General features: G+C 35.8%; 1 protein-coding gene across 3 annotated transcripts in view; it reads right to left on the bottom strand.

Annotated features, from left to right (window-relative positions):
* Positions 1-27,811, bottom strand: part of Diaph2 (diaphanous related formin 2) — a 765,516-nt gene that overhangs the window by 130,246 nt on the left and 607,459 nt on the right. For all 3 annotated transcript variants that reach the window (XM_052735290.1, XM_052735298.1, XM_052735306.1), the window contains one exon: positions 14,116-14,211. In XM_052735290.1, the coding sequence (XP_052591250.1) occupies positions 14,116-14,211 (96 nt within the window). The remainder of the gene's footprint in view (positions 1-14,115; positions 14,212-27,811) is intronic.

Raw genomic sequence — 27,811 nt, 5'->3', positions numbered from 1 at the left:
TGTTCTTTGTTTATAATCAAACCCCATATTCCTTTGTGGCAAGGTCAATCTTTGATACACACACACACACACACACACACACACACACACACACACACATAAACACACACGTGTATATGTGTGTGTGTGTGTACACATATATAAATAAAATCAGTAATTAAGAATTTATGCTCTGAGATAGCTCAGGCAGATCATGCTTTGTACCTGGAAAATAGTATGTAATTATTAATTCACTTCATTTACTTTTCTGAAATCATTTGAAGACGGAGTTGTCCTAATTTATAAGTATATGCATTATACATAGAACAATGTTTGTGACAGCATTATTTATAGTAGGAAAAACTGGAAAACTATTCCATGTCAAATTTAAGGGGCAGAAGGTATGAATTATCATACATTTATTTATCCATTATAACAATATTCAACTATTAAAAAGCAGACATAAAATGAGATCCTCTAATGTGTGAAAATGTTTACAAAGTTAAGTGAAAAGTAGGGTACATAATCATGTTTTCAGTATAGTCTGAAAAGTATAAAATATGCATAGCAATATATGGGAGACAAAAATAAACCAAAATGTTAATGGTAGTTGCTTTTGAATATTGAGAATAGAGACATTTGTCTTTGTATATTTCATGTGTTTCTAAATTTTCTATAATGAGAATGCATCATTTTTATAATGCAAGCTATTTTAGAATAGAGCACTACATTAGTAAAATGCTTCTAGTTATTTAAGAAAGAGGGAAGGCAAGAAGATCATGCAATTAATAAAATGAAGTGTATATTTACTTAGAAAATGCAGTCATCCACTTAAGCGGTCCATTGAAGGTACATATGTGACAGGTACGGAAGGACTTTTAGCTATGATTTTTCATATGGGTGACTGAGAAAACTTCCAAAGCCTATTTTCTCTGTGCTGTGCTTTAATTCTTAGAAAATGGAAGTAAACTGAATCATTTTAATCCAACTATTCTGAAATGGGTCACTGACTAAATTGTAATTTTTAAATATTCTTGTTCATGTAGCATCATTCTTCTTCACAGAAATACTTGCCACCATCCAAATCAAATACAAAGAGAACAAGAACTTCTAGCACTTAAGAATAAGAATAAGAATCCATTCAGAGCCATTTTTCAGGATTGCCTAACACTGGACAACCTCAGTAAAAATATCAAGGCTTTTTTGTTTCATGCTGAATTTGCCATTTCAATACAATCCCTAGATACCTAATAGCTTCTGTTCATAGGTTTCATGAAAGCAAATGGAAAGCTTAAATATTAATATTATGTTTCTGCTCTCAACGGTTTGATGGCTATGAGCTCTTTAATCACAAGGCTTAAATTGCATTTGTCTCTAATGATGGACACTTAAAATACAGCTGCATGAACATATTTATGGAGAAACTATTAAAAGGATGAACATCTTGTGCTTCTTAGATGCATCCTCAATTATATCAAGTTCTGCATTGAAGAAAGATTGCTTCTGCAGTTCACTTCTAGCAAAAACTTATGAAGCTACAATCTATCAAACCAAAATTGTGGTGCTGTATTTAAAAGTTTTCCCCTAGATTGAGAAATAATGAGAGAAAAAGTAACTATCTCCTGGACTTATTTTTACTTCATCTAAAATAATTTTTTTAGCAGAAGTTTTAGTGCAATAGTATAGCTTATCCAGACAAATAAAACATTGTTTCTTTTAACAACAGCCATACACACAAAAATTATGGTAGACAATAAAGCCCAGGTATAGGCAATGTTTCTATAAGTTTGCTTACTTGTAATAGAAAAAAAACCTTTAGGTTTCATTATAATTATTTAAAACTTGGACTGTAGGCAGAAGGCTTCTTTAAAACAAAATTTGCTCTATCTAAAAAATATCAGACCTACTCTATATTGAAAGAGTGTGATAGGCTATGTAATTGGAATCTCAATATACTGCACTTCTGGCTTACCTTTTATGGATGGTTATCATGCCAATCAAGTACAGATACAAATAAAGTCAACAGGATTTTACCTACATTCATAATAACTTCAAAACAATCATAACGAAACTTACATGGCATCGAATCTCAACTACTGCTGTAATATAATAGCATGACCAAGGCAATTTAAAAGAAAGTGTTTAGTTTGGCTTATGGTTTCACAGGGCCAGAGTCCATGATGACAAAGCAATGAAACAGCTGAGGGATCACATCTTGATCCCCAACCACAAGTGGGACTTTCAGGAGGCTTTTGAAACCTCAAACCCACCTCTAGTGACATAAGTCTTAATCTTTCTCAAACAGTTCCACCAACTAGGGTCCAAGTATTTAAATATATGTAAGCCTATAGGGGCCATTCTCACTAGAACCATCACATCATAGAAACTCTAGTTGAATTTTACCTCATACCCCAATGTTGAACACTGGATAATCTCCATACTTTTCACCCCTCCTTCCCAAACTGTTTTCTTTTATAATATAATACCTGTCTTATAGCCAAGTGTCCCATGTCCTTACAACTTTGAACTGACAAGAGACAAGTGACATCTTAACATATAGGGACATAAGCAAAGTGCACTGATTAGTTTTTATTGTCAATTTGATACAAACTAGAGACATGGAGGAAGAGAGAACCACAACTGAAGAACTGTCTAGATTGGATTGGCCTGTAGAGCATTTCCTTCACTGTTGAGAGATGTAGCAGGGCTCTAGCCTACTAGGTAGACAGGCATGTGCAGTATATTAAAGGTAGTTGAGCAAGCCTGCAGGCAGTGTTCCTCTACAGTTTCTGCTTTACTTCCTGCCTCCAGGTTTCTGTCTTGAGCTCCTGCTGTGAATTCCCTCAGTAATAGACTGTAACCTGTAAGCCAAATAAGCCCATTCTCCCCCGAGTTGGTTTTATTCATTGTGCTTATCACATCAACAAAAAACAAACCAGGAGATGACATTTTTATTTATGATACGGATTCATTTGATAAAGCATGGAAATGTTTTGAGTATGAGGATTTACAAAAGTTTCAATGTCAGTTCTTTCTCTCCCTCTGTCTCCGTTTCTTTCTGTCTCTGTCTCAGTCTTTCTCTGTGTGTGTAGGTAGTTATGTGGTCTAACAATGGTAGACCTCTAGAGGTTTTCACTTTAGCTTTTATTATTAAGATTACAAGCTTCCCTTTCTTCTTTTAAAGAATGTAGACCATGGTGTAAGATACTTATTCTCAGACTTAAAGCTGCTCATCAAAATGGTCAGTACATCTGAATGAAAGATGCTACTCAAATTACTGTTATGTACTACCACAGAAAAGCTCACCTTGTAAGTATGTTAATAAAAGATAGACTATAATTATAGTCCTTCAGTAAAATTGTAGGATATAGGCGCTCCCAGGCTTTCCTGGAAGGGAGAAAGATAAAGAAAAGCGACAGTGAAGTTGATGAGATCAGGGCCAACACTGCAGAAAGGGAGAGTCTGCAAACTTACAAAGTCTCTGAACATAAAAGAGCAGAGGCGGGGGGGGATTAGACAAATTCTAGATTAGCACCTAGTACTCTGGCCAGAGACCGAGGGAGCTACATACATAGACATTGCTTTTATCAAGTCTGCTTTTCATGGAATCTTCTACAATAAAAATCCTCACCCCATATACTTTAATAAAAGAAACTCACAAAGCATAAAGTCGTTTTTCCAAGTATGTTGTATGTTAAAGATGGCCTATACACTATCCTAAAGCATGCACAGAATACCCCCTAGGTTTGACTCATTGTAGAAACTCATCTTTATAACATGATTTTATAGTACCTTCTTAGATTGTTTTAACCTCAATATCTATGTGTAATTTCCATTAACACTAACATACAGATTTATATGTTCTCACGAAAGGGTGTGTGTTTCAAGGTTTTATTGAAATAAGAGCATCCAATAGACATTATTTATTTATAGGCGACATAGAATTTGAAGAGTAACATAAAATTCTTTTAATTTTAAAAGTCTAATGTTTATTTACTATCCTTCATCAAGAAAACACAGCACTTAAACATACATTCACACAATACATAGTAATTACTTGATGCTCTTAACAAGTGCAGCTGCTTCTTAGGCTTAACTATGTTACAAAATACAGAGGACAGTGCATGACAAATAGCATATCCAATTGAAATTGAAGAAATAATCTTCCAAAATGGAATGTCAGACATATAACAGCATTTCAATGTTGAGTATTTTCAGGAGCAGTGATGAGAGGTACTAAGCTATGGAACAGGAGAATCCTGGAAAGGGGACTATGGGCAGACACATTCAGATACTGTTTCTTCCTCCCCCACCCTTTGTTCTTTTGGCAACAGATCTCACTGTTGCTTGCCTTTTGAGTGGGGATTTAGTGAGATCTAGGATTATAATAGGGATTGTTTTGCTAAAAGCCTGGTAAGCAATTGAAAACATCACCTTCCCCCCCTCCTTTCGCAAGATACTTAGTTTTGAATGACCATTGCTTGTTTTAGAAAAGAAAGTGTATGTATAACTGATAGGTACCCGAAAATATTATTTAATTGTATTAGTTTAATTACAAAAATCATAAGATGGATTGCATATGCAACAAAAACAGATTATGCAACAGATACCTGTTTTCAGATTGACTCAGGACTATTTATGGAGTGGTTCGGCCTTAGCAATGACTAAAATCAGATTTGAATGCTATTATAAATAGGCACAGACTGTCCTTACATAACTTGTATTTATATTTATCAATAAAAGCTGAGACTTAAAGCTTGCAGTAATAAATTTGTGGAGAAAGCAGGGAAAATTTATTATCTGTGATCCCTTCTTTATCTCTTCCTATTACATCTGGGACAACTGTAGTACTTAGGTAATATAACTGAATCTTAGTGGAGGGATTTTCTATTTTAAGCACAAATCATGCATTAGAAAACCCAAAGTAAAAAATGAACATAGCAAATGTCAGGAAATTAAGCAAATTAAATGATACCATCAATAGTAGGCAGCACTGTCAAAGGACTAATAAGTGCAGTTAAACAGGATCAGGAATGGGTAAGAGAGCTTTGAAAGTAGATAGGAAGGCAACAGAGACATTTAATGTCAAGGCATAAAAGATATGTCAAGCACAACAGGTATTATATTAAGCCATCAGACTTTTGATTATTATTTTACCACTTGGATAGCTGACACAGATGGGCATAAATACAAGTAAAAATCTGTGAGGTGTTCCAACTATTAATTTGCACCAGTGTTAAATGTCAATTATAACTAGTGCTAGTATAAGTAAGATTTGTATCCCAATTAATGTAATTACATAATTTCAAAATAAGCTTATTTCCAAAAGTGCAAACTACAAAAACTGTTCGTGATATATAATCTTTCAAAGCAGGCTTGTTATGTTTAATTTTAAAGTACTATTTCTCTTTTCATAAATGTTCATATGCCAGGTATCAAGTGATATGTTACATTTGTGAATTCTGTTGTAATTAAGCTGCAAAGAGTCATAAGTGAGGGGTGAGTTAACTTCATGTTACTTTAGAAAAGTAACATTTATATGATAAAAATATGACTTCCTTTCTTCTTCACAGGCAGTCTTGACATTATAAAAGGGACTAGAATAGAACACTTTGGAGTACATATTGAATTCCTCACTTTCATAATGAAGATGTGGTCCTCTGTAATCTAAAATTAATTTAAAGCTAGTGAAGAAGAAGTAATATTCTACTATGTCCGTTTTGTTCTCTCTTATTCAAATTTAACAAGTGGTAGTAGTTTTCAGAACAAAATTCACAAAAGATTTAAAATTAGATGTCCAAGTTAAATTAGTCAAGTTTGTCTTCCATTATTTAAATGGGACATATTTTTCATATTAACTACTTTGAAAATTACTTTCTTCTCAATGAGACCTACACCTCAGTCGAGTGAACTGCAGAGCAGTGGCCATTTCATAAACTGCATGTTATTCAAGTTAAGACAAAGAAAATGACAGGTATGGTGGGAGAAGAAGAAGAAGACACAAGCCTCAGCACTGCCTCAGTATTCTCCATCTAATAAGTAATGTAAGTCTAATAAGAGCAGTTTTTCATTTGCTCATACTCTTCTTTGACTAAAAGTATGTCGGGTTTTTTGTTTGTTTTTTTCAAGTGACAATGGTTTGCTTTGCATGCATTTTTGATAGTTCATAGCTCATTCGGGTTTTCTTTATAGCACACTGACATCTAAGAATGTTACTGTTGTGAGACCAAAACAGGAACAAGAATAATACACACCTTGCAAGTGAATGGGAGACCAAAACAGGGAAAATGCACCTTGAAGGTTAAGGGCTCTGTTTGCAGTTAAGACAGTTAAGAATAAGTTCCTGTTTGTCCTAGGTTTGTTTGTGTGACCCATCTGCACTGGATGTGCTTGATTATATGTGGGTAGAGGTATGTGGGAAGGAAGTACGTCAGGATGTATGCTTGCCCCTGATTGGACCTGATGGGAAATACAGTGGCCCTGTGCTTTTGCTTTTTTAAGCCCCTGCAATATGTGACTTGTGGCCATTTCCTGAGAACCCAGGAGTGGACCTGGCCAAAGTCTGTAATCTTGGCCAGTATTTATCTAAAGCTTCCTTCAAATTTGGCTCAAAATTGTGGAACTGGTTTTTCTCTTACAAATCTCAGGATTAACACTGGAAGGGCTAAAGCAAACCTGTGAGCTCTACTTGTCCAAGGACATATAACTTACTGGAATGGGGGATGTTCATGTAAGATAATAATTCATATGTTTTTAATGCCCCTAAACAAGTTTGGTTGCCCAACTGTATAGGATGTGCTTGGTCACATGTAGGTGGGAGGTACATAGGCAGGAAGTATGTCAGGATGTATGCTTGCCCCCAATTAGATGAAGGCAGGAAGTACTATAGCCTGTGGGTCCAGCCTTTATGAGTACTAACACTACTGGGAATCTTGGATATGGACCTGGCCAGTGTCCATTTTCGGGGCCAGTATTAAGTAAAGCTTGCTTTAATTGGACAATCATGGACTTGGTCTTTCTCTTCCCAATGTTCAGGTTTAATGGTACACAACATGTCTAATGGTGACACTAGTATGACAGTATACTATTCATAGAGCACCTGATTTGTGTTGTTTTTCTAACATGAAAGACTGATTTGCAATTATTTATTTATTTATCCACTCTCACCATGACTCTCCTATTCCAATCAGCTGCTACTAAGATGAACTAAGCTAACAAGGAAGCAGTATGGCCTTCTACACCTCACTGTGGCTTTTGCATCAATTAGAAAGTCAGCATCTCAGAGACCTCACCCAGGGATAAAAACACTTGGATCTACCTTAAAGCTCAAACTTACAAGGACAAGAGAAACAAGAAGGCATGACAGCATGTAAAACTACAGCAGCTGCAATATTTCTGAAGTAGGACACTCAGAAAAGGGCACAGGCTATTAATGTTTCTAGGAACATCATGCTTAATTCCTCTGTGAAAGATTTAGCAGCTTAGTGGAAAGATGCAGCTAAAGGGAAAAAACAGTCTGAAAGAAGAGCTCTGCAAGAAAATTTGCTTAAACTAATATTAGAAAGAAAATAATTCAGAAGTGGTTGCCTCTAATAATCTCCTACCCTAAGGCTAGAAGAAAAGGTCATAGCTAATTGGTACAAAAGCAGCTCTGGATACTTAGGAAGTGGTACCCAGTGATGAATTTCACCGAAATACTACCCTTTACCTGCAATTATGCCAGGACACATATCACAAATTATAGGGCCCAGAAAAGAAGGCAGAAAACAACCACACTTCAAAAATGAACTTCTTTTCTGTTTAAAAACTTTTAAAAGTCACAATTAACTTTTATAATCTGATCCAGTAGGGGGATAAAAGTTATCAGTGGTAGAGAACAGAAGTGAAGAAGTAAAGTAAACTGAAGTCATACCTTATAAAATATTTCTTACATAATTTCATTCAATATAATCATAATCAAAGACAGCACTTTTCCAACACCATGCTGGTTTAGATAAACAGATAATACATACTGCAGAGTCTTACTATAACTAAAATTAGCCTTTACTTTAAGAAAAGGGAGGAGAGGAATTAAAAAACCCTATGCTTTCCAAATATCAGAAAAATCTGAACATATTAATTATCTTATAAGTGGCGTAATTTTTATAAATTTTGTTTTATATACTTAGTAATAAAGACTTCTCCCTAGAATAGAACTTAATTATGACCTGTCCCAGTAGGAATTACTATTTTATTTGGATGACGGTCATTGTGTGGAATATAAGATGGAGAAAATGGAGACAAGGAATGGTTTTGTGAAAGAGAGAACATGAAAATAGCAGAAGTTTTTGACTGCAGCCTCTGAGAAGAGGGTAAGTGTTGTGCAAGGGCCCCGTGAGTGCAAATCACAGGAAGCATAAAGAATAGAATATGGAAGCATAAGAATAATGCATAATACACAGTTCTGTGCAGACGGCATTCAGCTTGACCATTACGCTTTCTCTGGGCCATGCATCTTTCTCTACCAGGAAGTTTCCATTCTAAATAAGACATGCAAATTGATCAATACTATTTATGGCAACTGAAAAAATATTCAAATTGCCAGATGGGAACATTAGTCTTTTCATGTGTCCTTCTTGGACCATATCCCATTTGAATTCAACATTTTATTATTTCTAATAGTTTCCTAAAATCTCATTATGTTGGAATTGTATTTCTAAATTTATTTTCTGTTTTGGCCCGTTATTCACTAATCTGTTGTATCCTATCACTAAGTATGGGCATCTCTTGGGTCTTCCATGTTAGGGCTCTTAGGACCATTAATAGAGGCTTTTAATATTTGCTATTGGTGAATAAGAGTCACTTTAGGGGGTTGGGGAGATGGCTCAGCAGTTAAGAGCACTGGTTGCCCTTCCAAAGGCCCAGGTTAAATTCTCAGCTCCCACATGGCAGCTCACAACTGTCTATACCTCCAGTTCCAGAGGATCCTACATCCTCACACATATAGGGAAAACATCAATGCACATAAAAAATAAAATGAGAATAAATATTAATTTAAATTTGCACACAAAAATACGAATCTACACATATATAGTAGGAGTTTTTTTAAGTCTTTTTTTTCTTCTCAGAAAGGTTCAATAGTGCTTATGTTTGATCTTAACCACCTGTTGATATAGTGACCAAATTACATATAAAAATATTAATGTATGAAGCTCCACCATTTTCATGACCTTATCACTTAAGATATACACAATTGATATGTTGTCTCAAACATATGTAAAATCAATACTGGATTATCCAAATAGAATCATACTGCTTAACTATAGGCTAGTTTCACATATTTGAAAATAACCTATCAATCACTTTATTAGGAACCAAAGTAAGCATTTATTTTTTTGATTAACAGTCATGAATTCTACTAAAGAGCTAGAATTTATTACAATTTTTCAATACAGAAAAAATTTATGCACGGTAGTATTAACTTTCCTAACAAATATATGAAAACCTTATACTTTGTTTTGTTTTTCCATTTCTTTGTGTCCAGAATGTACCTTGCCTCCCTGAAAGCACTGCAGAGTTGTAAATAATGTATGAAAAAAGTTCCTTGTTCACTGCCCAGAGAGTACTATACTGCTTACCTACAGTGTACAACATCTATGCTAGACAAACAACAGAACAGTCCACTAAATCTGAAATCTCAAGTTAAAATCTTCCCAAGTGGAAAGGGAAAATACCATCTTAGATTCCATAAGGCCTTCAAACAAACAGTTTAAATCCTTAGAATGCTCCTACACACCAGATTAAAACCCCTGAAACTTCAGAAAGGGCTGTTCTCCTGAGTAATTTAGTGAGAACATTGACTTAAGTCATCTCTAAAGACTCACTACTTCTGGAGCTTACTTCTTGGTCTTAAGAGGGCAGGTTGACAAAATCTGATGAGAAGATGGTAAAGCCAAAACAAAAGGCTGTAGCTGTCATTCTAGTTTTCATTTTTTTTCCTGATGGTATTTAGGAATTTTATGGAACAAACTGCGATTTGAGGATAACAAACAGGTGGAAGTTAAGTTCAAGTGCAATGGATACAAGAGTAATGGCATATAGTTAGATTCAGCTTTAAAAAATTAGAACATCACTGTTTTTCTTCACTTGTCAAGATTAAAAATTACTGAATAGAAAGGTCATATGAAGGTATGATACAGAGGAGACATTTAAGTTCTACCATAAAATAAACTTCTTTCATAAACTTCTATTCATAGTGATGGAGATTCATCTTTCTATTTCCTTCATGCCTAAACTTCAAACTTCAGAAACAGCTTTAGGTATCTTGAAGAGATGTTTTGGTGGGTTCAGCATTTTTTATTATTGTGAAGGATTCAACAAGTAGTTGTCAAGAGCATATACCACAATGAGTTTGCCATTACAGGCTAAAAGTACATTTCCATCCTTTAAAGTAAAATATGACTATACTACTTGTAGCAATTTTTAACACATAGTATCATCTCTATCTTAGAGAAACTTGACACTGGCCATAACCTTAAAAGCTTTCCGCAGCTGTGCATGGAGACACAAGACAGTGTTCCTAGCATTACATAAGTTGAAGCAGACAGTCCAGGTGTTGTTATACAGGGAGACTCTGTGCCAAACAAACAGAACAGAACAAAGCAGAACAGGCAGATGGAGATGAGCCCATAATCAGGGCCGCTGATTTTGGAATAATTATTTTAAGCATTTGGTTTTCTAGAAGTTTTAGGTGCTCAGTCTGATGAACACTTTGTCAGTATTTGTAGTTGCATTTGCAACTGCTTATACTAGACTGATTTCATATATATTCAACTATTTATTCCCAAATGAAAGGTTTGTAAATAAGCAGGTGGTCTTATGAGTTTAGCTCCTCAATGTTAGCCTGACTGTGAATTGCTGACATGGATGTAAAACTAACAAGAGGAATTTATTGCTGTATAATGCTGTCCTAATTTCTCCCATATTTCAGTATCTAACGAATGCCTGCTATATTCATATTCTCATAAAAACCATATTGCATTGACCTTATTTCCTACTGTCTTACAGAGATCAACAATGAAGAAATGTGCAGCATAGATGATTATATTGTGTTAGAACACACAAGCAAAAAGTGATTGAAATTTCTGTAGAGAACATCATTAGTGCTTACTTAGAACAGTTTTGCATATAAATCAAGCAGAAATGGTCTGTGCTCAACTTGTTCACTACTGGTCAAAGAATGATGAAAAATAGACCACACAATAATGCTCTATTTCTAGCATCATTAATGCAAACCTAAATCTTATCAATCAATACATGTGTACTCTAAAAGTAACATGTAGTTTTCATTGAGAAATGAAATAGAAGGAAACTAAGAAAAGCAAATATTACACAGTGAATATAGGTATATATTTCATCTTATGATTTATATGGAGTGCTGAAAAATAAATCTTAAGTACTTGGACTTAAAAATTAATAGCACTTTGGAATTCATTGCAAGCCATAGGAAAGCCGGGCGGTGGTGGCGCATGCCTTTAATCCCAGCACTTGGTAGGCAGAGCTGGGTAGATCTTTGTGTGTTCAGGGATACAGCCAACATTGGAGACACACGCCTTTAATCTCAATACCAACCATAGAAGACCTGGAGGTCTGTACAGACAGGTAGTGACGAGGCGGTCATATGGTTGGTTTTACAACCAATGAGAAGGCAGAACCAAAAGTCTTTTTAAAGACTTTAACACAGGAAGTAGCTCTCTTTTGGAGAGGTAGGACCACCGCAGGAGGAAGGGTAAGGTTTTAGCTCTTAACTCTGACCTCTTGGCTTTCTTCTTTGCATTGGTTCTGTGTTTCTTATTTAATAAGACGGTTGGTTACATCTACACTGGTCAGTTGGCTATAGTTTTAGGTGGTTATTTTGGGGGCTGGGCTGTCTTTTCAAACTTTTCTTTCCTTGGGCAATTAGTATTCTTCATAATTTTGCTATTCTACTTTTATTTTATCATATTGAAATGGAAGTTATGCTAAACTGCTAAGAATTCCAGTGTAGAGTGGGGGAAATTTTGAAGATATCAAATCAAAGTGATACTGGAATGGAATCAAACCACACACCTAAGAAACTATGGAATTGGCAGGCAAAGGTGATCTAGCTCAGGAAGGAAAGACAGGTAGAAACCTGCAGAAGTCTCTAGCTCTTCTTCCATAAAGAGGCAAACAAACAGGAAGTTTCTTCTTTTTTTTGTTGTTGGCTTATGATTCATTTTCTCTCTCACCTTCCCTCCCTCCAATTGCACCCCTCCCCCCCCCCAGTTTCTTTTTAACTCAGGATGCAGGATGTCTGCTGCGGCTGTTGCCTCTGGGAATGACTACCAGAGAGCTAAATGGACTATTTTTTTTAAACTTCATTTGCTTATAGGGGGAATCTAGCTCTAAACCAAAGGGCATCACAATTAATATAATTACAGTGTTTATGAGGATACTCCTGGTGTTTCACAGTTGACAACACTGTATTACCTTGAGTATCAAATGTACAGAAAACCCATTGAATGAATGACCACTCTGTCTCATATAGGCTCTGTGCAGTCAGTAAGAGATATGAGACTTATCAAAAAGGGGCTTTAACAAATGAGTATGTTCAGAATATACAGACTAGAAGATAATGACATCTTTTTGAATGGTCCAGAATAACATGCTTTAATTTAGGAACTTTATTAAATTTCTTAGCAGAGAAATATACTGATTAAAAAAATTATTTCAGTTTGCCTTTCCCCAATTTCTATTGTTAGTGTTACTCTTAATGGATGGAAGGAACCTCTGATGGCATGTAGACACTTGCCAGTTTACACTGGGATGAAAGATGAAGGAATGACTGCCTCCTATGGTCGGTAGACATTTCTCTTAGCCTTCTGCCATAAAATATTACTTAAAAAATTTTATTATGAACATAAATACACATATTTAAAAAAATTCTTTTCTCAAGTTTCACAGAACCATTAGAGGGTATTTTTAGTGACTTTATATACATAAAGCAGTCTCCCCTTCCAATCAAAACGCTTTTTTCCTCTCAAACCTTGACTTTAAGCTAATCTCTATAAGCTTTCCATGAAGGGCTAAATGGAACATTAACCATTATCCAAATAAGAAATTTACCCAAATGGGAAGAAGATAAATATAACTTAATGGGCTTCAACTATGAATTTCACTATTGCCCAAAGCTTTATGGACAACTCAGTACTGCCTACCACTCAGTACTGAGTACCACTCTTTCCTCCAATTTGTTCAATTTCAATGGCTACCAATTTCTATTCTGCTAACATACAATAACTTTAAGTTCAAACATAACATTTTTCAGGGAATATAGGCTAGTTAAGTCAAATTATAGTAATTTAAATTAAGTAGCATTTGTATAGTTAGTATTAATTTTTCTTTTTTCAATATTTATCCAAATAGCTTTATAGCTCATGAAGGGGAAAAAAAATCAATATGCCTACTTTCTTTTTTGAGATCAAGAAAGATACGAAGGGAACATATGAGAAAGTGATAGGATAAACTGATCTGAGAGGAGTTACTATTTACCCTACCCACATTGAACACAGAAGGATGACTGTTCAGTTCCACTTGTCTTACTTCATTTATGTATCTCCACACTGAGACCAGTTTTATAGCATAACTTTATCTGTTGCTAATAAAATACAAAAGGAAAAAAACAAAAAAGCACCACAACCAAAAACAATTATTCCATTATTTTCTGATTTTTGAGGATCGTGGTGATTTTTCCCATTATTAACAATAATAATGGGCGATACACTATAGTGAAAACCAAAAATGAACTGTAGAAACAAGCTAATTACATTTATGGTTTTTAATCACCTTCTACCCAAGCCTCATGCTCATAAAACAACAATTAAAATATTTAATATTAAACACAGTGGGGGTCCTTATTTCTGAGTTTTTCAAAATACATGGTTATTTTAAGATACATTTATAGGGTTAAAACTTGTAAACTTATTACACTAGGGGCTTACCCAGATTCCACATACCAACTGAGATCAGGTGAGACAAAACATCTTCCTGAGAAAGTTTACTCTTCCTTTTTTGGCAGAGTGACTTGGTGTAGAACATTCACATTTACCAAACTATGGCATCTAAAGTGGGTCTTACCCGGATTCCTTGGAATTCGCTTTCTGCGGTCTCTGAATGCTGCACCTGACTGTAGGGCTTCCAGAAGATTATCCATCACTCCGGTCTCATCACCCTCTGGAGGACGAGAGAAATCAGAATTAATCTTATGGCAATTAAAGTTAAACTACAGGAAAATAAGGGGAAAAATTCCTGTCAGATTTACATAATACCCTTAAATTAAAGACATATATCTGTTTTAACATAATGGGTCCTGTCAGTTTCTGGCATCATAGACTACTTTGCTTATTACGCACCATTAAGCAAAATTCATGCCAATCCCACTGTTCTTTCAACTTAAAGACCTTGTCTTTTGTATTATTGATGACACACTCAGTATGCAAATAAACAGTAGCTGATCAGCTACTGCAGCCTTCCTGTTAAGATTCTTCTAAGATATTCCTAAGCAAGAAACCACTGACCTGGCTTAATGCAATCAATGTGCAGGGCGTGATTTGATGAAGCGGAGGTACACAAGGTTAAATACTGATTGTATTAATACCTTCAGCATTCAACCATCATCTGCGATTATCTCAAAAGGCACTATTTGCAAAACACATTTGCATTCAATTCTTACCTAATCCATATCCTTTACTCATTTTGAAATGCTGACATTCTATAAAGAAAAAGGTGACCACATCATCTGAAAGGCCACATTTTATATTGAAAGACATCAGCCAAAAAGTCTCATTTGCTTTTTAGAATGCTGGTGCATGCCTAAAGGCTTTTCTTATGGGAAAGAACTATTAGAAACAAGAATGGAGAGTTTTCAAAGGATGCTCATGGAATTCCCTAACAGAAACAACATTTAAGTTATTACACTTCAGTCTTAACTTTGACAACTCTGGCCATGAAGCACATTCCTGATATTAGTAACAGTATTTATAATATAGTATCAATTGACAGGAATGTTACAGGGACCTGAGCTTTTTCATGCCAAATTGCCTAACTGCTGAAAAGAACCCTCACTAGGCAGGCCCTTTGAGCTAAATGTATGGGTCTGGAGTACGGGAGGGACATTTGAAGGTAGGAAGGAAAGGAAAAGAATGGAGAGCAAGGGAGAACATACTATCTCCCATTCCAGTCTAAGGTTAAACTTAACTCCTACTTTGTCTTAAGTAGGCAGTATTACAACATTATAGGAAAATTTTCTCTTATAGGATAAGAACAAGCTAAAATCACTATGCTTTTCATTTGACTTAAAATTTCTTCAATGTTATGATTATTTATCCTTTTAAAATAAACTACCTAGGATAGGATATTGAGTGAAAATGGAAAGGAAAGACATAAGTTCTCAGAACCAATATCTGGTGAAAATGTACTAGAGGGAATATTCCCAGTGATTAGGGAAAGAGGGCTGTGCTTTTGAAACATTAAGATGAATGACATATTTGGTTCATCACTCAATATTTCCAAAAGAAAGAAAAGAGGAACAAAGTAGTTAAATAGCTTGGTATAGATGGAATGTGGCTAGGATAATTAAATTTTATGTTAGATGTTTTAAGTTTCTTATACCTTTTCAGATAGGAATAAGAAAACCAAGACATCACCCAGATGTTATGTAATGGGTCCTAAATATGAACCCAAATCATTCATATTAAAGAAAATATATTTAAAAAGTAATGAGATACTCAACATACTTTTTTTTTTAAATCAGGCCAAGTCTTAGAATTCTAGTGCATATTTCCTTTTGTACACTTTAATTCTGATTAGCTGGAAATCAGGTGTTCAATAGCCACCATATTGGGTAGTACAATTAAAAGCAATGGGAAGCCATGTTACATGATCAAACTTGAGTTTTAGAGCGGCTTGCCAAATACCATTGTGGCAAAACAGAAGGCAGAAAAATGTCTAAGAACATAACCTATTTGTCTAAGTAACAAAAAACAAGAGAAGAAGGAATGGCGAGGATATGCGTTTTGAAATTATCAATAGAATCACTAAGCCTTGGCTCAGGGTAGAGAAGGTTAAGAAGGAAAGGAGTCTGGATGATCAGGAATAAGGAGGTTTAAGAAAATCCGAGGACTTATGTGAAGTGCTCCAGTTATGTACCCAATTGTGTGCACATGGAAGGGTGAGTGTGTGCATGCCACAGCACACATATGCAAGCCAGAGCAGAACCTCAAGTGTCAGTCACTTTCCACCTTATTGGAGACAAATTCTCTTTGTTGTCCCTTGAACCCCTTTAACTTGAGGCTTGCTGTCAATAGAGCTCTGGGGGATTTGCCTATCATCTCTGCTTCCCACATCAGCATAAGAGTGCTGGGATTCTAGATAATTTACTGTGGATGGATTGATATGAGTTCTGGGGATTCAAACTCAGGTCTGCTTACTTTCACTTTCACAGAAAGCACTTCTACCCACCAAGTGTTCTCCTCAGCCTCTGAACTGCAACATTTAATTAGAAGTCAGCAAAAGCAGAAGTAGGAAGATAGAGAAGAAATTTCACATCTAAAGAACAAATAAGAGAGTAACAATGCAAGTGAATTTCCTGTGGTCTTGTAAATATGTTAATTATAAATACCACGTAGACTTGAGTATGTGTAAACAAGTGAAAAGAACGGAATACAAAATGGCATCTATTTATGGTTTCCATAAATTAAATGAAAACATGAACATTTATTTATGGATATTGTTTCATTAAAATTTTTTAATGGTATATTTTGATTAGACAAAAATGTGGAATATAAATACAAAGATGGCAAAAATAAATCCGGTTGCTTAATTTAGCTGTATGCCACCTGACAACATTTATTGAAAATATGTTATAACATGTTTCTCATTTGTTTCTCATTATTTCCTTCCTCACTTGTGGGACATTTTTATACATATTTTCCCCAATATTCATCTCTCTTAAAATGTAAAGTCATGGAACTATTGCTTATCTATTTATGTTATGTAATATTTATCTATGCCACAAACCATTGTACTATCAAAGATTCTTTTTTTCTATCTACCAGTCACTCAACTCTTGGGGATGATACTGCTTCTGTTGAGAATATATATATATATATATATATATATATATATATATATATATATGTATGTATATATATATATATATATACTTCTAAGCCAGCAACAGAAACAGCGAGAACAGTTCTTTACAAATATCTTGCATTTATCAAAAGGAAGAAATGATATTTCTCCAGTCCATTATAATTTCATTTGCTCTTATATTTTTGGTTGTGAGCCTAGCCTTTAATGGCTGAGCCATCTTGGTCTCCAAAGCGAGTTCCAGGAAAAGCGCAAAGCTACACAGAGAAACCCTGTCTCAAACAAACAAACAAAAAAACAAACAAAAAAACAAAAACAAATTCATTTGCTCCATGCTGACTTTAAAAGTGATTTTCATAGAACGTTTAACCTTAACAGATCTAAGTTTTATAAATGTAATCATAGGACCAATTTACATTGCTTCCTGAAACAAAATGGAAACTAATATGGTCACTTGAAATATATTACCAATCATTTTGAATGAGTTTCAGTGAAAATTGGTCTGTGATTTTAACTGTGTGACGTTGACAGTTCACTTAGAATTTCCCAGTTCATATAATCATGGATCCTTATTTACAGGTAATTAGTAGAGAGTAACTTTTTATTGTATATGGAGTTAACCAAGGGAAAAATGTGTTCCTTTTTATTGTAAAAGAAACATATTAAACACAAAAAGTGCTTTTTTTACAACTTACAGTACCTCTTTTACTGAGTAAAGGGATATCAAGAGATAATTTTGTAATGCTTTTTAGCCATTAAAATGATTATATGTGGGCAAAGCTGAGAAGCAACAATTCAGAGTTCATTTTATAATCTTTCATTACATAATTAGTTACAGAGAACACTAAGAAGCTAGGTGGGCTGCATAAAGTTTCAGGACTCTATGAGCAGCTTATCATCTGATGAACTGAAAGGAGTGGGTGATACCTTCTGCTTCATGTTTCCCACGGTATTTGTCCTTCAGTAGATGGTGAAGCTCAGTTTTCAGTACTAAAGTTAACCTATGTGTTATTGACTTATTTGCCCCAGAATGTTTGGCGATGCTACAGATTAAAATAAACACTAGGTAAATTAATATTCTCTGCTATACTTTTGTGCAAAACCATTCCCTGATGGCTAGCACATACTTATGTGAGAGAATTCTCTATGGGTTTCTCACAATTTTATACATTTTTAATGTCTATTTTTATAGCAATAGTATTACATGACACAGAGCCTCCATCTAAGGTAAATGGTAGGTTTGTCTGCTTTAAAAACAAATTATATGTTCCTCCAGGGCAAATGCTATGTAGTTTTGTTTTGAGTCCATTATAATAGATTAGGGATTTACTAAGCTTAGGACTCCTCTGGAGTGCTGCAAACCCACTGTTTGTGTAGCATCCATCTGGCAGCACCTTTGTACCCCTCTATAGAAGTCGGAGAGCAAGGAAAAGAATTAAGAACATGAGAACACATAACTCATGCTACTTATTATACTATGTGTAGTCTATGTACACTATGTATATGTCTGACCTCTGAGCTATGTACTTTCCAACAAACCATCCATTAAATTGTGGCATGCTAATTTGTTAGCTCCACCATTTTTGAAATGATTCTTATTCTTTGCTTTCGTTCTTGTATCAAACAGTGTTAATTAGAATATTCCTTAAATATCAAGTAACTGAACAGTATCTTGGGCACTTCCATTATTGAAGACGGCACCCCAATTCACCAGGCTTGAGAATTACTAACCTAAACATAATACAAGTTCAATGTCTTTAATCTTAAATGCTTAGGAACAGGTGTTTTGAAATTCATAGTCTGTTGGATTTTATAATATTTGCATATACTTTATCAGTTGAGCATACCTAATCCAAAACCCAAATCTTTTCTAAAGTTTCCACTTTGGGAGTAGTTCAGATTAAAGATGTTATTTCCTAGAATCTTAAAAACCTGAGCATAATGGCTTCGTTATAGCTTCCTCAAATTTTCAATTTTACAATTAAGATCTCTGTTAAAACTGAATAAAGTTGCTATCAACTAGTAACAAGTGACCCAATAGAAACAAATGTTTTTTACTGAGGGTAGGACCATCCTATGTGAGATAATACTTGCATATATTAATTTTTAAAAATTAGTTATGCTTTCTATGAACTAGAAAAGCAGGGAAAGGCACTATGAATAAATAGGGCTTAAATTAAGCCTCCAAAAACATTAAATTTCTGTAGTAATTTAGGTATTGTAGTTACAGATGAATGAAACAGAAATAGAACCAAACCACCAACAATAACAACCAGTTCAAAGACAGTCAAATCTAGAGTACAACACAGTGCATATTCGTGTGTGCCCATTCTCTCTTTCAATATATGATGCAAGTGTAAAAACTCACAAATACTGAAATGCACAGATCTTATGCACAGTTTGAACTGTATGACAGATTGATAAACCCATGTAACTACCACCATACCAAAACATAATCACTCTCACTTTCTTATCCTTACTACCCAGGCAAACCTCTGATATTAGTTTTGATTGTCACCTGATATTAGTTTTGACTGTCCTTATTATATACTTTAAGAGTGTGGTGGCACATGCACTTTTTAATCCCAGCACTTGGAAGGCAGAAGCAGTTCGAGGTCAGCTTGGTCTACAAAGTGAGTTCCAGGACAGACAGGGCTACACAGAGAAATTCTGTCTTGAAAACCAAAACCAATGTAGTGGGTAGCCATTCCAGCTTTGATCTGGAAGTTCCAACCCCCATTGAGACTTCGGCAACTGTCACGCCTACAAGGCAGGGCCAAGGGAGGTGCCTGGAGACCCGAGATCTGGATCAGCCAGTGCTCTCTCTGTTCCGGGACCCTGGACGGTGGAGGTGGACCAAGCAGAGCTCCAGAGAACACCGCTGGACTGCGATATACCTTTCCCAGACTCCGCGACCTACCTATCCCTTAATTTGTAAGCTACACCATTAAATAAATCTCCTTTTAACTACATGGAGTGGCCTTAATAAGGCCGATCCAGATCTCGGGTCTCCAGGCACCTCCCTTGGCCCTGCCTTGTAGGCCTGACAGCTGCCGAAGTCTCAATGGGGGTTGGAACTTCCAGATCAAAGCTGGAATGGCTACCCACTACAAACCAAACCAAACCAAACCAAACCAAAACAACAACAACAAAACAAAACCAAAACCCCTTTGTTTTAGTATTTATTTTACATGTATGGACATTTTGCCTGTAAGTGTGTCTGTGTACCATTTGTGTGCCTGGTGCTCATGTAGGCCAGAAGAGGGTGTTGGGTCTCCTGATAGTTTCAGATGACTGTGAATCACTACGTGGGTGCTGGTGATCAAACCCAGGTCATCTGAAAGAGCAGCCAGTACTTTTAACTGCTGAGCCATCTCTCCAGCCCCTTTTATATACTTTTTATGGTGCTGGTGTTTGAAACCAGGACCTTGTGCTTATTGAGCAAGCACTGTACCAGTGGATTACATCCCTAATTCCAAACCATACAGTTCTCAGTGAGTAAAAGAGCTGAAGTCACTTTGAATCAGCATAATCACTTAAAAGGAAGTATGGCCCCTATGCTAAGGCATAAGGAGAGAAAGTTAAAAGATCTACATTTACAATGGGATAGGAATGACCAGAGCACAGATCTAAACAGTTTATCAACGTAAGAAGATTCAAAGGGTGTCAAGCAACTCTAAAATTCCAGTTAGATCGTCAGAAGGACAAGAGTGTGATGAGGGTGACTTTCAAGATCAGCCTCACAGCAGCATGCAAAACAGACCAGCTTGGGAGAGAAATCAATTGTAAAAAAAGAATAGAATTTAATCCACAATGGCAAACACTGTTGCGCATATAAGCCTGGGCCAAGTTAGCTCATCCAGTTGGACACTGTTGGTAAAGGCCTAAGTAGAAAAGTCAAATTGGTTTTGTGAACAAGGTCATCAGCAGTAGTAAATGGAAGCTGACAGTGTAAGAAGGCAATGACAAGTGGAAGGCAAGAAAAATCAGTGTTGTATTCAATCTTTCTCACATAATCTATCAAGGTCCAGATTAAGAACCTGTGCAAGATGTATGGATTTGCACATGACATGGAATTAGAGGACTGCTCACTTATCAAAAAGAAGGAAACAAAATCCCTTCTCAGGAATCTACAAAAAAATGAAGGCCCTGGGCTGATAAATGGCTCTTACAATTGAACATGGAACAACATGAGGGAATAAAGACCAAGTGAGAGGCCCCTGCAATATGGTACAAATAGCACAACATGCTTCAAACACTAATATCTCTGGGTAAGTGTAACAGTAGTGCCAAAAGTGAATCAGAAATAAGAGAAATCAAACAATTATGCAAATCACTCACTCCACAGATGTACCAGAGGACTGAACAACATGTATTATAGCCTACAGAATCTAGAAAGCTCCCATCTGATGGCAGGTTTTGTTTGTGGTTTAATTGGTAAGGAGTTACCAGGGATTTGGAAACACCAACAGATGGTCACTAAAATAATGGTCTATGAAGTTGTTTAAAGCCAGAAAGTGAGGTAAAAAGAATTAAGATATTATTCCAAAGAGATTATAAGAAAGTATAAATAGAAAGCACAGTGTTCTAAGAGAAATGATGAAGGCAGATCCTCCTGTTCAAAAGAAGAAAAAGTTGTTAGAGGGGAGAAGGGGCAAAGGAGTTTAGAAGAAATCACTAGTAACCCTGAGCTAAGCTGGGGCCATGCGGCGATTATACTAAGCAGTGATTAACACCTATAAAACAAAATAGAAAAGTATTGGATTCCAAGGTTCTGGCCTTTTGGAGAGATATGTACCTAAAAGCAGAATTAAACTCTTGCAATGAAAGCTAAAGGTAATCTTGGAAAATGTTCCATAGAGTTTACTCATTTTGTTACCTTATCTCATTGTCAGAACAGGTAACCAACAAGTTTCCCACAATGAGGTAAACTACAGAGTCCACACAAACTTCAAAGTGCACAGCACTCTTTCTAAATAATTTCAACTTAAGCTTACTGTTTTAGGTTCTTATAGTCATGAAATAAATACTTTTGTGGGGGTGGGTGGGTGTCATAAGACAAATGGATATTCTGCTCCAAATTGATGAATGATGGACAGTTAATTGATTTTGCCCCAACTACCTACATGTTGTGTGCTATTTACGAGTTTATCAGGGAAATTGAGTTGGAGAATTAAATGGTGCCTGATGTATTTGCATCTTAAAGAGAAGCTTGTTAACACAAATGGATTGATTTCTAATGGTAGATTTCTATGTAGGAACTTTTTGGCCAGAGGCACATTTCTGGCAGCTTGCCCTAAGGTAAGAGAGCTTAATGGTAAATGGTAGTTAAAAAAATGTTTATGCTTACTCATTTTTTCCTTCAGTTACCTATATGCTAGAATTTTGGGAATTGAAAATTATGCATTCTATAAATAAACAAACACCCAATGAACCTGGATGTTAATATTTACTAGAAAAACCATTGTTGATGCCACTGGTAAAATATCTTACATTCAATGTTTTAAATAATTAATATTTCAAAGAGACCTTTGAAATATTCCATGTGTTTTATCAGAATCAATCATTTACTAAGGGCATAAAACACTAGGAAAAGGAAAAGCAAGGCAAGTGAGTCTTTCAGAGAAGATAAAGCAAAGATATTTTTGGAGGTAGGAATATTGATAACATCTAGCATTTATTGAAGGCCTAGTATATTTTGGGCCATATAAATCCAGTTTATATCAAAACGTACTTAGTTTTCCAGGCAAAGAAACTGAAGCAAGCATAGATAAATTAACTTGCTCCGGTTCACAGAACTGGAAACTGCCAGACAGAACCAACAAAGAACACAGAAATGCCTTGAGTAGAGATTTGTCACAAGTTTGTTAGGATCCACAAGCGAAGGATAGATCTCATATCTTGAATGGCCTTTTAAAAAGTAATGAAGAATCCTATGCTACATGACAATGTAAAAAATTCAAATTTCAGTCCCCAAGTCTTATGGAAACACAGCTACTCTATTCATTATGCATCATTTATGGCAGCTTTTGTGCTATAAGAACAGAATTTAATTCGTGACATGGACTTTGTAGCCTGTGAAGCCTAAACTATTTACCAGTCAGCTCTTTATAGAGGAAGGTTGTCCATCCTTGCTCTAGAGCACAAGCTGTCAATGTAAACACTATATGGATCTTTGAATTTGCTTCTGAGGTGTTGAAGGACCTTGGCGAGGACCAGTCAAAAAAAACAGGCTTCACCATAGGGGAAGGCAATCAAGAACACTGTCATTCAGTATAAGGCTACTTGCGACTGAGATGCTTCCCATTTCAGTGCAGAGCCAAGGATGAGACAACTATGAAGTAGCATTGCTTTATTAATTTATATATATATATATATATTCATTCACAGGCAAATCCTTCCTTTGCCCATCTTTATCCACTGATGCACACTACAAAATTATATATATATATATATATATATATATATATATATATATATATATATATATATATATATACCAGAAGTGTCTGCCTTCAGTTCCTTACTGAGGCAAGAGGCCACAGGTGGCCTTTCTGCTTTGCTATGCACATTTTGTGTTCCTCTGCTAGTTTCAAACAGGGTAAGAGATGGATTGTTTTGTAGTCTGAGATGGAATGTTTTGTAGTCTGAAGACAGCAATCTGCCTATAAGGTAGAATGCATGTAAGTGATAGTTTGAGTTAACAGCCTCTTCATTCCTCAGTTTGTCCTTTCTTTAGGTGACATAGGTGGTGGCTGTTGGACTCAAGAACACAAAGTATTTTATGGATCCTTAAGAATCCTTCCAAGTTTTCCTTTTCTATTAGAGAACCCACTATCTCATTGATGCTGGTCACATTCAATTTCTTTAAAAATGACCTTTATAACTTCTTACCTACCAAATACAATAGTGTATATTGAACCTCATCATTTTCATAAGAAAACTGAACACAGGACTAATAATGAGACAAAGGAGACAGACAGAGGGTTAATTTGGGCATCCAGAACACAAACTTGAGGCCAAATATACATTTGCATGTTACTTGGTGTTACTTAGCACAAGCTAAGTGTGGAGTGTAAATGGCTTAGCAAAAACTGCCATTGTGAGAGTGTACCCAGGCAGTTGTAACAAATGTCCTATACACAGCAGTAAAGGTAGTTCACCACCAAGTATAAAAATGTTGTAAATGAGGGAACTACAACTCTTAATTGCTGATGGTTGGCATGCAAGAAATAAGTGGACAATTCATCAGCTGTCAATCTAACTTTCAAATTGTAGTGTTCTTCTCTTATCAGATTCTATAATGAATCACCTTTCCCACCAACTTCCTGTGCAACTGCAGAAAGGCAATTAATAACTTCACTGTTTTTATTAGCATATATTCCTTGTCACTCCACATTTTTGCATAGCAACTTAGCTGATATTTATCTTTTAAGTGCTGGAAGTTCATGTGCATATGGTATTTTCTTTTTTTACATGAATTAATCTTTAAAAATTTGTGTGTGGCAGGGGGAGGAGGGTTGTCACACATATGCCTCAGCACACTTGCAGAGGTCAGAGGACAACTATCCAGAGTAGGTTTTCACATTGCACCTTGTTGAGGCAGGGTCTCTTACTTCTGTTGCTATAATATGTACTCTAGCTAGGTGCCCCTCCCCCATCTTGCTCTAGAGTGCTGGGATTACAGATGCATGCCACTAAATCTGGCTCTTTAAGTTGGTTCTGGTGATGAAACTTTGCTTACATAGCTTTTATTTATTTATTTATTTATTTATTTATTTATTTATTTATTTATTTATTTATTTTTTACCCTCTGAGCTATCTCCATGGCTTCTATATTTTTCTGACCACTTTAGCTGGAGAGTGCACACTGATACATTCTTATCACAACTACTTATTTCAAATTCACTAACATATTGTATATTTTATAAAATTTACTTTTTATCATGTTTACTTTTTTTTTTTGGTTTCTCAAGACAGGGTTTCTCTGTGCAGCCCTGGCTGTCCTGGAACTTGCTCTGTAGACCAGGTTAGGCTGGCTTCGAACTCACAGAGATCTGGCTGCCTTTGCCTCTTGAGTGCTGGGATTAAAGGCATGCACCACCACCAGCCAGGTTACTATCTGTATTTTTCTTACCAAATGAGTGCCACATTGGCACCTCAAATAGTTAGCCACACTAACACATTCTGGATGTGTATGTAGTTGACTGCATCAGTGAACCATTGCCAGAAACTCTGAGTTACCATCTTTTTTTTTTTTAAAAAAAAAAAAGAGCATGCATATGTATATGTTTCTGTATGTAGGATTGCACATGTGAGTGCATCAAAAAAGGTGGAGGCTAGAGGCATCAGAACACCTGATTGTGAAGAAATCTGACATGGGTGCTGGGAACTTAACTAAGGTCCTCTGCAAGAACAGTATACAAGCTTAACTGTCATCTTCCCAGCTCCAATATCAGTGGCACTTTTATTTAAGATAATACAGATTTTTCTCTTTTAAAAAGCAAAATCAGTTTGGGGAAAAATGAAGCAAAACAAAACCCATGCATACCACATGATTAATTAAGAACTCTCACCTAAGAATGAGTATAACACAAAACTGCCTTTTGTTTGTTTGTTTAGTTGGTTTTTACCACCACTGCTTCTAGACATGGAATAGGACATCTCTCTTCCCAGAGCTTTCAGTTTGTAGTTTCACTATTTCACTTATATGTACTCAAAGAGTATCATCCATTCCCTATTGCTTACTTTTTGGATGGGGGTCACTGAAACAGCTACTACTCTCACTACCCGCTTCTTCCTCCCTAAGAATTGAGATCCTTCAGTGAGTTAAAAGCAGAGAAAGAGGACAGAGAAAAGAGGGATTCTCTACCAGTTAAGTCACGACTGCTTTAACTTCCTATTTTATTTTATTTTATTTTGTGGCAAGTGATTCAGTCAGTGTCTGGATCTCTGCAGGAGTAAGGAAGAACAGGAAACAGTTCCAAGCAGTTTCATGGTCAAGCTTCACAGTGAAATGATGTAACCAAGATTCTATCCCTCCAAGTACAATAGTCTTATTGATTCACTACTGTTAGCACATCAATGTTTTGTTGTTGTTATTCCTGCTGTAGTAAAAACAGGGGCTATACAGGCATTCCAGGCTGCCTGAGTGCTAGAATTACAGCAGGTACCATCATATCAAGCTAGACAAATATTATTTTTCTCTCTTTTTGCAGTGGTAGGCATTAAAAATAAGGCCTTTCATATTTCTAATAACCCTTGAGCTACATCTCCAGCCCTTTATTTCAGTATCTTTGATGTTCATTCTTATCTACCCATATACTCTAAACATGTGCACCACTGCTAACATTAACTTGTATTTTCTCTCCTGTGACTTGCCAACTAACCCTTCATGTTTGTGTCTTTGAGTCTAATAGCCACCTATGTCATCTAAAAAAAAAAAAAAGAAAGAAAAACTGATTTAAAGAGGGGTGAAGAGGATTCTGTTCACTTTAAGCTGTCACTTATAGGCATACTATGGATGGCTGTCTTCAGATTACAAAACAGTCTCTTGTCCCATTTGAAAGTATCAGAGGAACACAAAGTATGCTTAGCAAAGCATAAAGGGCTGACTGGGCCTCTTGCCTCAGTAAAAGAGTTGAAGACAGACTCAAATTTAGTATTGTAATTTACATCAATGGAGCTAGATGGAAAAAGGAAGATTTTGCCTGCCCCTCCCTCTCTCCCTTCCTTCCTTCCTTCCATCCATCCATCCTTGAGTCCTGAAAGACTGCTGCAGGAGAGAGACACTAAGAGTCTAAAGCATAACTGGCTTTTTCTCAATTCCCTGCAATGGATATGTCCTATTAGCAAATTCACTGGCATTTTCTGATAAAATTTAAACAAGATTCTCAAAGATAATTATATAGAAAGCAGACAAAAATGTCTCTGGATAGTCTATGGCCTTTCTTTTCTCAAACTCTGGGAGCTTATTGTCATTGTCAAGGCTTTCATGGTCCTTGGATGGTAGAGATAACTACATTTACATTCCCACGATTAGCTCTCTTTCCCACTGAAGGCCCAAATTTCCAGTTATTCCCCAATACTCCCATTTACAAAATTTCATATTATCTAGGATCTAGCATGTCTAAAGCTTATTTAATCATAAAGAATTATTTACCATACTTCCTAATTACTTCTTATCCCAATTGCTTCATCTCGCATTAGTCCCTAGGCTTGGAAATTGAAGATGTTCTTTTATATTTTTATCAGTCTTCAAAATCAGTGAGAAATTTATACCACAACTTTACATGCAGAACATCTCAAATCAGCATAGCCTTACCAACTGAATCAGTCATTTCTTAACCAGAATTATTACTACTAGAAAACAACAACTGCAACAACAAAAAGAAAACCAAATTGGCTGAATTCCATTCTAGTCTTTTTCATGATTGAAGTGTAAGCCTTTTCTAAGATTCAATGCTTTTCAGATGTGGTCTAAGACACAATAGAAAATAAAATTATTTGTGATTTTTCCTTGGCTTCTGATAGGCTATTTTGTTTATTATTTAGTACTTATCTTGAATGGGAAGTGCTGTGGGATGTTCTGTATGGCAAATGTGTTTCTGATTGGTCAATAAATAAAACACTGATTGGCCATTGGCTAGGCAGGAAGTATAGGCGGGACAAGGAGGAGAAT

The sequence above is a fragment of the Peromyscus californicus genome, unplaced genomic scaffold, assembly GCF_007827085.1.
Source record: "Peromyscus californicus insignis strain IS unplaced genomic scaffold, ASM782708v3 Scaffold_10__1_contigs__length_136768540, whole genome shotgun sequence".
NCBI classification, from domain to species: Eukaryota; Metazoa; Chordata; class Mammalia; order Rodentia; family Cricetidae; genus Peromyscus; species Peromyscus californicus.
The sequence above is the reverse complement of the archived record's forward strand: the minus strand, read 5'-3'. Positions and strand labels throughout refer to the sequence as shown.